This window comes from Spermophilus citellus (assembly GCF_964194105.1).
Source record: "Spermophilus citellus genome assembly, chromosome: 13".
Classification (NCBI taxonomy): domain Eukaryota; kingdom Metazoa; phylum Chordata; class Mammalia; order Rodentia; family Sciuridae; genus Spermophilus; species Spermophilus citellus.
Window position 1 is genome coordinate 106,278,129 of NC_138193.1, and position 14,830 is coordinate 106,292,958.

The following is a 14,830-nucleotide window of genomic DNA, read 5'->3' on the forward strand; positions in this document are numbered from 1 at the left end:
ATGTTTAGTTTCAGGTGTAACCGCTTGCTGTGCAGTTGCCCCTTAGCTGTTTCTGATCTCCAGATCTTTTAGACCCACTTACATAAATCTCAAAGTCACTCCTCATTTTGTTTTAAAAATTCTGTATGTTTATGAATGTGTACAGATGTAATATGCATGTATATAGTATGTATATATTTACATATGTGTTCATATGCATGTAAATATACTTAACAAATATTTATATTCTGCTAATAACTAATACTTTTCAACAAAAATAAATTGGCATGCATCTAAGATAAACATTCTCTAAATGAAATTCTTTATATTTCAAGAGACCTGGAAACCTGTATTTTTGAACTGCAGACATTTTGTGTGTGGCAAATCATCTCTGTGAAGCAAATATTAATTAGATTTTCTTCCATTATTTCAAAGAGAAAACCTGGCTGCAGGTAGAGATGAAGCTCAGTAGTAGGGCATGTGCTTAGCATCTGAGACCTTGGGTTCAAACCCCAGCAATGGGGGTGGGGGGTGGGGGGGGGAGAGAAAGAGCTTTGACTATTTGCATGTGATGCATTTGGATAAAAGAAATTTAGGTGGCCCTATTACGACTATGCAATTTATTGTTAATCTAACTGAAACTTGACCCTGCTCCTTTCATTGATCAGATGATGAACACATTTAACTCTTAGGGATGTTGAAAGCATACAGAACATAAGTAATCAATAAAGTGATGTTTGAAGACTGTTAGCATACACTCATGATTCAGGTAATGAATTATTTTATAAACATCAATAAATGCTTTTCTAAAAAAAAGTCACTATTCAAAAAAAAAGTGTTCACCAAAGAAATATGATACATAAGGGAAGAAAAATAAGACAATTAAAAAGAAATCTAGTGAAATCATCTGATGCCACTGAGCTGACAACCCTGCTTCTGTGTTTGATTTTATATCTGGCACAGGTATTTTCTAACTGCAAGTTGATTTATATGCATCTTTTAAAATGCTGTTATGACAGGGACTTAAAAGTTTTAAAATATATCATTGGGCTCATTGATATATTTTTAAATTAAAAAATAAATGCAACATATGTAACTTCTACAGGATTTCTCTTTTAAAAGAAGGAATACCTTATAGAATATCATCATTACAGGCTCAGAAACTATGCCCAGTTTCTCTCTCTCTCTCTCTCTCTCTCTCTCTCTCAAAAGAAAATAAGTAGTAAAGCACTCTTAGAAGGATCTGGCTTTTTACTTTTTTTTTTTTTTTTTTTTTTTTTTAGTAGTAGTAATTTTCTGTTCAGAATCGCCCCCTGAAAGTGGAGACAGAATAGAGGGAACTTTGCTTTGTACTGGAGAAGGTTGAGCAGAAACACTTTCTACTTCATGGTACCTCATGGACTATGACACTGTTGTCCCCTGAGGACAAGTAAGACTAGAATTAAATTTCTGGCCTGTATTAAAATATGAATAGACTTGTGGCTTCATTTCTATAACTTTGGTACAATTTAGAAATAGTGCATTCACCCCTAATAAAAGTAGGGGTGCCCTTGCCAACTATCAAAGGAACTTTCATCTTCTTGGATTCAGTAGCATCCTTAATAACACCCTGAAAAACACACACTTTTTTCCCCCAGGATAAAGCACCTAGATGTATTATTATTATTAGAATTATTTTGCTATTAGTTTTTACCAGCATTGAGGAAGAGATGATAATTATTTCAAAAGAAATCTGAGAAGCCTTAAAAATCTTTCAAGTTTCTTCCGTAACCAGTGTTTTATAATGGTGAATCTGTAAGAAGTATTATTACCAACCAAGTCTTTAATAGACCAATACAATAATAAACTACTTTAACTGCCCAACTCTTATTTTATTGCCATCTAGTTTCAGGAATTCTGAATCTGGTGAACAATTCCTCAATTAAAATGACACTCTTCTTAAGAGAGACATTAGATTAAGTGCCATCAGAGGAAATAAATTCCAGCATTAGGTTAAGATAGAGACTGACTGATTTCTTTTGCAGAACTCTGACTTTTTGAGTGACAGGTGGACGACAAAATGTCAAGAAGGACTCCTGTTAGAACAAGTGCTTAGGATGGTTTTTAATATAGCAGGGAGCCAAGATACAGTAGTAGGACACAGTAAAGAATATGGAGTATGTGGATACAATAAAGAATTTTGGTTTATGATCTGCCATCTGTTATTGAGAAGAATAAGTTAGGGAAATAGATGACTTTCAGTTCTCCATACATGCAAAGTTAAGATAGTTATTATAAAAGTTTTGCTGTTGCATGTGCTGAAAGAGAAGCATATACATTTAAACATTTTCAAAAAAATAAATCACTCAGTAGGCTTAAGAAAAATACTTTAGTTCATATTTCATTGATCCGACCTTTTGATTCAAGGTCAGGAAATGAATCCAGAATAAAAACCAACAAAACACAAAACAAAACCACACGCGCGCACACACACACACACACACACACACACACCAGAAATGAATCATTTACCATGGAAAAGGCATTTCCAGTCTCAGCTAACCTCGACTAGTTTTTATTGCATTATTTTTGAAATGCCAGAAACTGGCTTTGGCCATAATATTTGCTGTCCAACTAAATTGTAGCTGTTATTATGCAATTGCTTGCAACAATTAGCTAAACACCATTATTTGACAAATTCCCTCAAAAGAGACAGATGCTGTAAGGTGTCTTAATACACAGAGCCAAGTCACAACCAGTCAGTAACAATCAGTCAGACTGGGGCTGCAGCCCAAGGACAGAAGTTTGTAAACCCTTGCTCAAGGAATGAGTTTCATACAACCTTAAGATTTTGGAAAATATATTTTTGTCCCGATTCTTCAAGTTATTCCCTGTTTTCAGGAATGAACTGTGGGACTAGCTAAAGAAGGGGCAGGGAGTGGGGGGGGGGACACACAAACTCTAGATTCCTTTTTAAGGAGATCAGGAGAAGAGAAAAAATAGAAATGCAAATGTGAAATGGTAATGATACACAACATGGAGAAAAGAACCATCAAGGAACCTGCTAGCGATTTCCACCAAAGCAGTAAACCCTTTAACTAACAGAAATTCAGTACAATATACACATTAATCAACAACTCCACCATTACTAGGGCTGCTTTTTAAGCCAAATAAAATAAAATAAAATAACTACAATATTCAAAAACAGAATTCTCATACAATTTGAGAAAGAATAGAGTGAAAAGGCAAATGTTAGCTAAGCTCTTAGCTAAATCCACTCTTAATGGCCCCCAGTATTTAAACTATCATGGATTAAAGCCATGAAAATAAAAATTTCAATTTGAAATTTTATTAGCATGTTGCTAAAATGGTCAATAAAAACATCAACACGATAGGCTTTGTTGACATAGTTGGAAAACTGCTCTCTCATTTTTTCAAACTTGATTTCCTTTCCCCCACCTTCTAAGATTTCTATGTTAGGAAAAGCCAAACTAAATATTCTGGCTATGGTGTTGTCACAATGCTGGTTTCTGGAATGTTGCCGTGTCCTCCCCCTCCCACTCCTCCAATCCCTTTAAAAATATGACTATTTTTGAAATGCAGCCCGAGGAGGGAGTAATCAAGGGTTCAGAACAATAAGCCGCCCTTCTGCACCCATTCAAGTTCCCAGACACCAGGTGAACTATCTCCTTTTCCCGGGTGGGGCCCGCTCTCCACATCAAATTAGCCATGCTATTGTCCTCCCAGACCGGAAGGCTTCCCTTCGGCCAAGGAGGGAGACTCACAGGCAAATGCGGGTGGGGTGGCGTCTGCTCCCTCTGGTGCAAAGAACAGGAAGCAAAAACTATCTAGCTTAGCCCAGAGCCTGGAATAAAGTCAGGAGACCTGGGGCTGGAGAGCTGGAAGAGTCCCAGGCAGCCTCAGGATAACCCAGAGTCCCGAAGTGCTTTCTCGCAGAACTATTCACCAGTGCACAAGGGGCAGGCTTGATTTCTTGGAAATCCTGCATTCTGGGGACACATTCATACAGGAGGTGAACGGTGCCCTGAAAAGACCAATCCTCGCCTCCGACTGGCCTGTCTGTGCACATTTGGGGTATTGAGGGTCCCTTTTTCCTAATGGATAATTTCCCTGTCAGGTGCAAGCCACTGATCCTTGACTCACGGGAAAGGTCACGTCCCTGCTCTCCTCTGCCCCTTTCCCTTCTCCCTTTACAACTCAAGGGAAAAGCACTCTCTGGGGTCTCCCAACATCTTTACCACCACTGAGGTTCTCAGAGAGGCGCGCGCAGCTTCGCCCTTTCAGTCCCAGGGTCAGTTCCTGAGACTTCCTGCCGCTGGCCGGCGGGGTGCAAGGGTGCAGCCCCTCGCACAGACCACCGGCGGCTGACGCACGCGGGGGTGGGTTGGGGATCAAGAACTGCCAGCCAGCCGCGAAGCCCGCCCGGCACAGACTGGAAGGGAACCCGGCGCTGGACACAGGCGGGGCAGGCAGGCTACTCCTTGTCGTCCACCAAGTCGGCCAGCTCCTGGAGCACTCTCAGGCGGCCACTGGCGTCGATGCGGCGCTTCTCGCGGATGAGGTCTTCCAGGCTGTGAAACCGGGCAGTGTGGATTTTGTTTTCCCCCAGATGCACCTTAAGATAGTACTGCTGCTGCGGGGGCTGCGTAGCGGCCGGCACCTCCCCTCCGGCTTTGAATTCCCGCTTGCCGAAGCGGCACCAGGCGGCGAAGCTTTCCGAGTTCGTCCAGCAGATCTCCTCGCTCTTGAGGCCCAGGTGGCCGCAGGCGTTCTGCACCACCAGCTCGGCCACCAGCGGGCGGTAGCGGTACCAGCTATTCACCACCCGGCCCACGTTGGCCGCGCCCGCCTCGTACAGGCTGTCCTGGCGGATCTCGCCTTGGTGCAGGTGGATAATGTGCCCGCCGCCCACGTACACCGCCCAGTGCGGGACCGGCGCGGGCGGCTCCCGAGCCGGCTGTAGCCACAGCAGCTCCAGCAGGTCGCCGGGCTCGCAGAGCGCTGGCAGCGCGGTGACAGCGTAGACGCTCAGGTCCGCGCCCTGAGGGCCGCCGCTCACTTTGGAAAAGATGCATTCCTGGCCCCGAAAGGCGGAGAACTGAGTCTCGTTAAGGACTAGTTGGTGCAGCAGGTGGTGGTGGTGGCGGCTAGGGCTCTCTGGGCAGGGGGTGCAGCCTGGGGGGGCCTTCACGCCAAACTTGTCGGGTTGCCCGCGTTCGTCCAGGTCCTCCTCCTCATCCGAGAAGAAGTAGGCGACCCCGACCCGAAGTTCGTCCTTCTCAATCCCGGACGGGTCCCCCGTGGGCAACTCGCTGTAGTTGAGGTGGGTGATGCGGTCCAGTTGGTTGCCCATCAATGACACGGCGAGGCGAGGGCCAGGAACTGGGATCTGCGGAAGAAGAGGAGAAACAGACACCATCAGAGTCAGGGGGACTCTAATGTCCCTCCAAGATGGACAGTGCCCCTGGGACCTGCCCGCCCGCGCACGCCCCGCATTATTGTCACCTGCGCCAGCCGAGTTCCCTGTGCCTCCCTGTGGTGGGGAAGGAGGTACAGAAGCTACCAGTCCCGCGGGCCAGAGCGGACGCCACCAGCCACCACACGGCCTCCGACCCTGTCCGGGAAGCCTATTCTAACTCCCACAAGAGAAAATGCAGGCGGGCTGGAGATGATGCGAAGTCCCAATAGGGAGAGCGTGGACTGTGGCAGCATAGGAGACAGACGCCCAAGGAAGGACGGAGGGTGGTTTGGGAGGCAGAAGGGACGTCTAAGGCCAGAGAGCTTGAAGAAAGCTGAGCCCACATTTAAGTCCCCACCCTCTCTCGCCCATCTCCCAGTTTTGCCCTAGGTTGCACCCCACCCCTGACCGCGGTTTATACAATGACAATCGGACACATTCCCAGGTATTCACTAAATGCCAGCAAAATTCTGCACAGTGACACTGACAGGCTGGTACATACACCCACAATGACAAACCCTCGCGACGACACACTGGCACACTTAGACGCCCTCCCCCCATTCGTACACAATTCCAAACCGAGCTTGCACCCTTGCTAATGCATGTATACTCAAGCACCCGGGCACACCTGCCCACGCAGGCAGGTGCACTCTGCCCCTTACTTTGCCTGCTTTTAACCCAGCAGAGCCAATCGGACTGCGCCAGGGCGAGGCTGCTCTAAAATAACCTAACAAAGAGACCCGGAAGCCAGTGCAGAATATTAGTGCAGTGTGTGTGTGTGTGTGTGTGTGTGTGTGTGTGTGTGCAGAGCTTTACTTTCAGCCCAAATACCCCTTTCTTCCTACCCAATACACGATCCAAACAATCAGTCGGAAAAAAAAAATACGTTTCCGAGGCAAAGAATGCCGCCTCTCCGTACCGGTGATTTCCCTGCTCCTGAACCCCCAAACTCCTTTAAAGTCTCCTGGTCCCCATGGGTGCTGCGGAGACGGCGGTGGCGAATGGGTCCCGGGCTGCGCGTGAGGCTGTGGCTCAGCTCTACCCCTCGCCGAACCCTGCTTTGCTGCTGTGCCCGGCGCCGTACCGGTGCGCTCCTGTCTTCTCTAGCTGCAAGGGTGCTCCACCTGGGCAGTCGGGGCTGGGCTGTGCTTTCCTACAGCCGCGCGGACGACTCTAAGTAGCCTGAGCTGCAGCTCCAGGGCCCGCCCCGGAACTCGCTCATTGGCTGGAGTTGGTGCCCGGGCCCTGCCAATCTCAGCCGGAGGGGGAGGAATCAGGGGCGGATCTCTGGTGCGCTCCACCTCGCCCGGCCCCCGCGCACCCGAACGCACACAGCCCCCAGGAGCGTAGGTGTGAGCGCGGGTGGGGAGCGCTAGCTAAGCGCGGCGCAGCTGTACTGCGCTGCTGAGCGGTGTCACCCGCGTCCCCAGTCTCCACCGAGCTGATTGTAAATGAGCTGATTGTAACACAGTCCGCCCGCGTTCCATGTTCCCTGTTCCGAAGGACAGACTCCAGGAGGGAAGCTGAGTCTGGGGGTGGAGAGAAAAAAAGAACAAAAAAAAAAAAAAAAAAAAAAAAAAACACCGTGTACGCATCGCATCTTGGCCCAGGCGCTGCGGGTATTCGCGGGCAGGGAGCGAAATCGCCTAAGGCGGTCCGTGGGTCTGTGCCGGGACTCTGGAATCTCGGTTCCTGATGACCCTTGGGCTGGCCCTTGGCTTAAAGACCCTTTTCCATCCAGGCACAGATGCTTTTGAAATTGCGGTGGTGGTGTTTAGCTCCTTTGCTTTCAGCCAAATGAAGGTGCTGACCCGGTGCTGGTGCCTGGTTTAAAAGGAGAGAGATGTCAATTGCGACCCAAAAGTCTGAGTCTTGGCCGGCCTCTTCCCTGACTCTGCCTGGTTTTGTCCTCCATTTTTTTACCCCTATGAAAGGGGTGCATCGCAAGTGCCCACAGTAGGACTTGTGTTTCCTAAGCCCCAGAATCGCCATTGGTAAGGGATTTTTGTTTGGTTTTGTGGGAGAATGGTATTATTCAGTAATTCCTGATGGCGTTTCTGGATGAGAACTTCATGAATGAATGCCCCCTGGATATTGGATGCTAAAAAACGACGGTCACAATACAGAATTTTAGACCAGCAATTTTCGGAGTTAGGACGTTAAGCCTCAAGAAGTTCCTAGACTTCGGTTCTAGTCTCCATGATGCTTATGCTTAAGACTGGACTTAGGCTATTTATTTATTTATTTATTTATCAAACCCATGGCCTTGTGCCTGTAGACTTTCTCTCTAGAGAGAATTTGATGTTCCCTCTTTGTACCCCCTGCACAGCTGTCACAGGCTCTGTTAGTGCATCTCCCCTGCTTTATCACATACTTGTGTTGATTTTCCTCCTTTTTACAAACTGAACTCGATGAGCACAGACTTGCTTGGTGCACAGCTTCGTATTCATGGCCTCCTCAATGCTGCGTGTACAATGGGCTCCATGGGAACAATAAAAAGGGAAATAGCCCATAGTGACCACTTCCACCTTGCTAAGAGATTTAAGAAGATGATTTAATCCCCATATCTGAATTGTAATGAGGAAACTAAGGCCCCTGTCCTTGGGCCACCAGTCCATCTGGAGTTGTGGGAAGTTTAGCCAGTTGTGAATTAGACTACAGTGATTTGTTGAATGAATAAACTCTTGTTTTAGAACATGAGAAAGCTGGTGCTTCAGAGAAGTTAGCTGCTGGGCCCAAGGTCACATGCAGAGTGATGCATACTATCAGTGCTTCTTTTCTTTGACGAATTATTCTGCTTGAGTATTTTGAATCTGTCAAGTCTTCAGTTTGTGTTTGCTTTCTGAAGGTCTCTGCCTGATGCAGTGATTTTTCAAAGTAGATGCTTAGTAAGTATTGTGGGAAAATCATTTTAAAGTGGCCAACTGTATACATTTGATTTACTTAAATCTTTTCAGAAATTTGGCCACTGTCCACCTGCCAATTTATTAGGAAACAAGTTGCCATTCTTGGAACTGACCATAGGCTGTAATTTTTTTTTTATTTGCTGTAAATAATAAACAACTCATTTTGGCCCTGAAGTTAAGAGAATTGAACAAGTAGTTTCTGAGACCAAGAAGTGAATTATTGATCTTGTTATAAGCTGGACTTTTGTGCTGTCTGGGAGGAGGAATCTGAAGAGTTCACACTGATGTCTGAGAGGTGCTCATTGAAAGCAGCTCAGCACTTGACTCTGAATACCCCCTGTCCCCTTTTAAACCTCTCTGCATTCCCAAGATCAAATCTTGCTCACAAACATTTTTAACCTACATGCTGTGTCCAGTCCTGCCTGTCCTATTCCATACTACCCCTGGCTACAGTGTAAGCAGGCTGCTTACTGCTTTGTATCCAACACTCTATAGCTTAATGAACTTTAAAAAATAGTGTCAGTGCTTGGAGAAACAGTACCTAAACTTTAAGATGCCAATATGCAACTTTTTGAATTTTCCTCCCATCTCCTCCCTTCTGCCACAATGAAAGACTTACTGCTTAGTTATTGAGGAAGAATAAATACCTGGGATCCCCCATGAAATAAAAGGCAGGGGACTCTGAATCCAAGGCTTGGGAAAGAAGAGAGCTAAAAGTAAACCAAGAAAAAGATCTGTACTTTGTAGGCCTTTGGCAGTTATGAAGGAAACGAAATAAAAAGTTGAAGGATGCCAACATTATAAAACATATATTTTCATCACAAATGTTGTTTGTAAATTGTTTTTTCTTTTATTGTTACACTAAAGAAATGCAATGTCATCAACAGCAGAATATAGTCATCAAAGCACAACCCAAACCCAACTACTTTGAACTGTATTTCAATACTTGTGAGCTGGTTAACTGGGTCTGTTACCCTAACCTTTGCAGGTCAGATTTCTTACCTACAAAATATAGATAATAAAAATATCTCCCTCATGAGGTTGTTTGTAGTTTAGATGTAAACATAAGTGGAGTGTCCGTTGCCTAGTGAGCTTTCAGTCAGAGCTACCCTGTTATTATTGATGAAGGAGGGGGAGAGGTCTCATACTGTATTTGTTCATGACAATTGTGGCTTAGATCTGGACTGTCCCCCAAAACTCATGTATTGGAAGAATGGTCCCCCATGCAGTAAGGTTCAAAAGTAAGGCTTTTAGGCAATGCTTGGACTATGAAGGCTCTAATCTGTGGAATAATCCACTTGATGGATAGCTGTGTAGACTATTAAGAGGTGGGACTTAGCTGGAGAAAGTGGGTCCCTGGGGTATGCCCTGCAAGGGCTAATCTTCAACTCAGCCTCTTCCTCAGAAAATCAATCTCTCTCTCCCTACTTGCCCCCTACCCCCCCCCCTAGTTGCCATGAGCCAAGTTACCCTTTTCTACTACGCCCTTCTGCCATGGTGTTTCTGCCTTGGAGTCAGCTGACCATACACTGAATCTCTGAAACCATGAGCCAAAATAAACGTCCTACCTCCAAGTTGTTATTGTCAGGTATATTGGTCACAGTGATGGAAAGCTGACCTACACACAGCTGTGAAGTTCTGTCTTTTCTTTCCCTAGGCAGAACCTAGCTCTGTCTGCTACAGTGTCCACCACTGTCCCTGGCTGGAGTGTGGGGTGTGGGATGTTCCTGTTTTAGGGTGGTGAGTGTCCCGCCCTAAAAAGTAACCATATTTAGGTTACTTCCAGGCTTAATGCTCACTATAGGGTTCTGTATGTGAACCCTTGGACTAATCACATTTGAGGTCCCAGAGGACTAAGAGTCTCTTTAAATGAACATTTTTCTGCTGTAGGACATGTGTGTGGAAAGGCCCAGGGAGGAGCGGTTAGGAGTCAGTCAGCTGCGTGACGTTTTTATTAGCGCCATCATAGGCATCTTCTCCCTTCCTTCTTCAGCAGTGTATGGAAAGTTTTCTTTCAAATTTTGCTGACCATGTCCTTGGCTCAAACTTCCATCCATTAAAACTGGCCCTGAATGGAAGGGTTCAGAAGGGATGTGCATTTTCCTTCAGTTCTTCTTTATATCGCTGTTTTCTAGAACATGTTTTGGCTTTTAATTGTATGGCCTATTTTAACATTTGTCCTTTAATGAAATGAAATGTCCTATTTCCTGTTGTTGGTGGCGTTAGGCAGTTATCATGCTGACCCTCCACTGGGCTAAAGAATACTTTGTAATCTTCTGCAGCAGAGACGTTCTGTGGCTCCAACAACCCCTGTCCCTCTCTTCCAGCCTGTGGCTAACTGCCAAGTTCATGCATACTAGGGGGGCTGCTGTGTGACTGAGTTCTGCCCAACAGAATATGGGCGGGAGTAGAGGAAGCCACTCTCAGGATGATCTCCTGAAAACTGTTAACGTGGTCTTCCACGAACTCTCTTTTGCCATTGGTGATCCGTCGAGGATCCATGGTAGAACTCTTAGGATCTGATGGACAGAGGAGCCACTAGATGGAAGGAAGCCAGGGTTCCTGAGTGACTGCTTAAAGCAAATAATATCCCCTCCTGAACAAATGCTTTGGACTGCCATAGGAGGAAGAAATAGATCTTATTGGTTAAGCCATTGAAACACTTGTGATACTTTGTTATAAAAGTCAGTCTATACTGGTTCATATATTCTTCTTCACTGTAGATCTATCTCAAAATAAATATCCCTACCCCTATGGACAATGGCTGTTCTCATTGTCAAGGTAGACTTTCCCAGGGTCCTTGGAGCATCTCAGCATGTTCATCCAGAATTTCTTTTTAATTTTTTTTTTTTTTTGCTGATGTTCAAAATCAAACCCACAGCCTTGTGCCTGCCAAGCAAGTGCTCTGCCACTGAGCTACATCCCTGGTCTGTCATCCATGATTCAAAGACGTTAACAGTGGATGCATCTGTATCTTCTGGATACTTCCTCTTCTGTCCCTGCTATTTGCTTTCTGAATCCTCTGAGCTTCCCTGTGACTAACTGACCCAACTCACTAAATGTCCAACCTGCTTTCTGATTTTTGAAGACCACAAAAATTGCAGCATAAACTCCTTACAGCTAAGACTACAGAGAATCCTGCTACTCCTCTTCCTTTACCGGCCTGCATGTATTAGCATCTTAACTGTCCAGTTTTCTTAAAATTTCCTCTGAATTGGACTTCCACCTTTTCATACTTTCTTATCTTTGGTGACTTCTCGTGATTGAATCTTTCATCTGGGTCCTCTTCTGGTTTCAGGAGTGGGTCTACTCCCACATTAGTGATGGCTGAGTCTTTGCTTGGGCCTCGGAGAGTATCATCCACACGCTGCTTCTTCTTCCTTCTGTCTTTAGTATCTTTCCCTGGCTTCCTCATCTAGCTTCCACTGAAGATGCAAAACCCTTTCAGGTGTCAGCCCTTCTACTATACCTGTCCCTTCAGCCCATCTAATCAAGACCGTCCTTTATGCTTCCATAGCACATGTGTACATTGGCCGCGAGATGTGTCCGGAATGTGTCAAAGCACTTGTCAAATTGAACTGTTGTCATCTGTTGATTTGGGGGTATCTGAGGAAAATCTCCAAATCTAACCAAATTTGTATTCCATTTGCTGAACATGAGATTTGGTGCATGGTGTGTACTCAGTGCCTACCATTTGCCTGACTCTGCATGAATGAACAAGGTGTCACTGAGCAAGCTGTCAGTGTTTCTTTTTACTTCATCTTTTACTACTTCCAGGGCTCTAACACCTACCATATATATTAAATTAGATAATATGAGAGTAGGTTTGCTATGTGACGTGTACAGCATAGCATTTCCAAGTGGACCTCTAGCATTACAAGAAACCTGGTAAAAATATGGATTTCCAGGCTTTATCCCCAATCCACTGAAAATTAATCTCAGGATTGGCTCTAGGAATCTACATGTGGCTCTAGGAATCTGCATGTGGAGCCGTCTCCCAGGCCTTCTGAGTACAGTACAATAATCTCTAGTCAGACTACTCAAATGTAAGAAATTAGTCTTCATCTCTCAAGTACAGTGACAACCCTTGAGGAGGCAGCACTTAATCAATACTTGGAATTATGTTCTCTAGATATTTTCTTGTCCATTTCGACAGAAGTGAGACACATTTGAGACTTACCGAGACCGAGTTGGTAAATAAAGGAACCGGTTCACATTCAAAGGCATGTGAAGTTGAGTAGCTTGTTTAGAAGTCATAGTATAGGTGCCTGGTAGATCTGAGGTTTGCTCTGTCTTTCTCTTGTTGAAGCCTCTGTGCCCCACTGTGCTAAAAGGCTGTGGGTAGAGTGAAAGCCTGCATGAGGAAGGAAACACTCTGGCCCTAGATGCTAAATTTGCCTTTTTGCTACAGGTCATTTGATGATGGAAATCCTGGGTTTGTCTTGCAAAGGAAAATTTCTTTGTTCTTTGTATTTCTTCTGGGATTCCCTTCGATTACAGTGCCCTTGCTGGCTCCCTGCCTGGTCCCTTGTCCTTCTCAGGGAGTCATGCTTTTGATTACCCCTTCTCTCCACCTTCATTTATAACCTGTTCTCCTAGATCCTTCCTAGTTGTGAGTGAACATACTTAAATTTTTGCATCTTAACGAAACATCTGTGGCCTGTGCCCCTCCTGACTGTGTCAGGTGAGATACCCTCCTATCTTGAATGAGTCATGAACCCACACTTCATCCCAGCCCATCACACGCTCTCTGGCACACCATTATCCCACGGCACAGCTGTTGTGGCTGGCGAGTGTGTGCGGGAGCAGTGGTCCACGGGTGTTGGTTCTTACCCTGCTGGATTTCTTGAGAAGTATGTGGCAAATGTGTGACGCTCTCTGCTTGCTGTCCCCCATGCCACACTCTCCTGGTCTGGAGACCTGTGTTTCCCTGTGTGTTGTTCATTTTGTTGATGGGCACCGTTGCTTTCCCAGGGTTGCAAGCCCTGGGCATGATCTGCCATTTTCCCCTGAGCCCAGGCCCATACGTGACCAGCCTCAAGTCTCGTTGGGTCTCTCTAGTGGATACTTTCCCTCATCTTCCCACATTAGTCCATTCCTAGGCTGTCACCTTAGTCCCAGTCACCAACAATGCCCATCCGAATTGTCGCGGACGTCTGCTAATGGGTCCCTGACCCCAATATTGCTCCCCATAGTCATCTCTCCAGACAGCAAACAGCAATTTCTAAAATGTACATTTCTTTAGGTCATTTCGTGCTTGAAATTCTCAATAATTGCTTATTGCCCTTGAGAAGGTCTCCCAAATCTACGAGGAGGCTCCCGCTCCAGCCCTTGCTCATTGCTCCACCCTCTTTGCGCCCTGCTCTCTTGCTCTGTGCTTTAGCCTTACTGATCAAGCATGCTCGTTGGTGTTAAGCTGTTGCTCAACTTTGTGGACAGCCATGCTCTTCCTGCATGACTGCTTGTGTCCCTCTGCTGAGATTCTTGCTGTTAGTCATCTCCTGCAAGACAGTTCTTCCTTGAAGTCTTAGTGCAGATTGCGCCTCCTCTTAGCAGCCTCTGTGCTGCCTGAGCTTTCTCAGGTGCCCTTCCAGGTCTTCCCACATGTCACCATGTCAATGTCACCATATCAGTTCTTTCCCTGATATGGTGACATTGACTGGTTCTGTGTCTATGAGACCGAGCTAGCCAGGAGGAGGCCCACACCTGTGCTGTTTCCACTAGTGTTCTCACCATCGGGCACTGGCCATACTGCGGGGGGCAGCTTCACTACCTAGTGATTGGATAGAATTGAATTTGAGTCCACAGTCTCTCCCTCCCTCTCTCCCCCTCTCTTTCCTTTATCCACCCCTACCCGCAACTTAAATTCCCTTACAACCTATATCACAGGCTGGGGCATCTACCACAACCTTGTAATAAATGCATTCCTGATTGATAGAGACACTTAAGCACTTAATAAAAGTGGAAGGGTGTTTATTTTAAAGCCATCAAGTAGCCACTTATATTTGTGTTTAACTTGCTCTTCAAGGTGTTTTTTTTCTCATATCACGGTACATTTTCATAACTACCAGTGGTGATTTCCTTTGCTTTCCTTATTTAGTATTTTTCTTTGTCATAAGAAGGTATTTATTTATTTTCAAGGTGTCAACAGTTTGAATCTAACTAAAGATATAGCACAGAGTTAATGAATTACGGTTTCTATTTAGAAACATGTACTTAATATACCACTCCTGCAAACACTTACTCAGCCTATTTCAAAATCACCAAGGGCAAGGAACTTAATTTATGCATGTGCTCTTGTTTCCATTCCACCAGCCCTCTTGCTTTAGTGTTCTCTTAATTGCTGTCTGTGCTGTTGCCATTGATCCTAATATAGGAGCTGCTGCTCCTACCACAGAGCAGCTCTAGTGTAGTTCTATTTTTGATTGCTTGGTTCAAATACTGTCCCTGTTGCTTCGTTGCTGGATGGCCTTGAGTGAGTTGCTTA

At 45.5% G+C, this 14,830-nt stretch overlaps 1 protein-coding gene across 2 annotated transcripts in view; it reads right to left on the reverse strand.

The window, feature by feature from the left end:
* The window catches only part of LRATD1 (LRAT domain containing 1), a 372,203-nt gene extending 365,615 nt beyond the window's left edge, over window positions 1-6,588 (reverse strand). The window contains exons 1-2 of one of the 2 annotated variants that reach the window (XR_014018687.1): window positions 6,357-6,588; window positions 3,744-5,368 (exon numbers count right to left, since the gene is read on the reverse strand). Coding sequence is in view for 1 of the 2 variants with exons in the window: in XM_081265469.1 (XP_081121595.1) it covers window positions 4,454-5,332 (879 nt within the window). In the remaining variant the exon portion in view is untranslated. Of the gene's footprint in view, window positions 1-2,075; window positions 5,369-6,356 lie in introns of those variants that run through there. The other variant, XM_081265469.1, reaches the window with a different exon arrangement.
* Between the last annotated feature and the right edge of the window lie 8,242 nt (window positions 6,589-14,830).